The sequence below is a fragment of the Cariama cristata genome, unplaced genomic scaffold (genome assembly GCF_000690535.1).
Source record: "Cariama cristata isolate BGI_N322 unplaced genomic scaffold, ASM69053v1 scaffold38918, whole genome shotgun sequence".
In the NCBI taxonomy this organism is placed as follows: domain Eukaryota; kingdom Metazoa; phylum Chordata; class Aves; order Cariamiformes; family Cariamidae; genus Cariama; species Cariama cristata.
The window spans coordinates 1-765 of record NW_009630155.1 but is presented as its reverse complement, the minus strand read 5'-3'; the positions used below and the strand labels follow the sequence as shown (position 1 = coordinate 765).

The 765-nt window shown below is 47.1% G+C and overlaps 1 protein-coding gene across 1 annotated transcript in view; it reads right to left on the bottom strand.

Annotated features, from left to right (window-relative positions):
* Window positions 1-759, bottom strand: part of HOXB4 (homeobox B4) — a 1,981-nt gene extending 1,222 nt beyond the window's left edge. Inside the window, exon 1 of the mRNA XM_009705406.1 lies at window positions 293-759. Coding sequence (XP_009703708.1) covers window positions 293-713 — 421 coding nt within the window. The 5' untranslated portion in view covers window positions 714-759. The remainder of the gene's footprint in view (window positions 1-292) is intronic.
* Between the last annotated feature and the right edge of the window lie 6 nt (window positions 760-765).

Sequence of the window (765 nt, the reverse complement as noted above, 5' to 3'; positions counted from 1 at the left end):
ACTCAACCCGCCACTTAAATACAAATTACGAAAACATAAAACTTAACTTATGAAGATTCAACAGCCATAAAAAAAGTAGCCTGCAAGAAATTGGAGGAGGATGGTAACAGAGACTTCAAAGGCACATGGCCAAGCAGAGCAATAAAAATTTATGGAGGATGTAATTATACCGCTCTGCAAACAGGCGATCGTAAATCTCTACGAATGGTTATTTTACAACTGGTGCAATAAGATTTCTACAAGACTTTGAGGTGCTACTTAGTATAAAGCAAAGCCACTTTAGTTCACTTACCCGTGCTTACATGGACTTTTTTCATCCAGGGGTAAACTACCGGCTCTTTGCAAGAGGAATTGGAAGGGCTTTGGTTCAGAGAGTTTTGGCTGCAGGAGGGTGGTGGGCTGGGGGTGACCGGCTCGCAGGGATGGTTTGGCTCAGAGAGGTGGCTCTGCAGTCCGGCCGGAGGATGGACATGACCCCGGGGGGATAACACCGCTGCTTGGTGGCCGGAGCTCTGACAGGACGAGTAGAGCTGCTCCTTGCAGGCTGACCGCGGCTGGTACATCGCTTCATGTTGGAAAGTGCTCTCTCGCCTCTGGCTGCTGTAATATTCCGGCGAGTGATTGGGAAGGTAATCGCTGTGGGAATACTCTTCACAGGGTGGGAACTTGGGGTCCACATAGTTGGAGTTGATCAAAAACGAGCTCATGGCCATTAATTTCTTAGAATTGCACACACGGAAAAAAAAAAATATATATCTCTCTCCT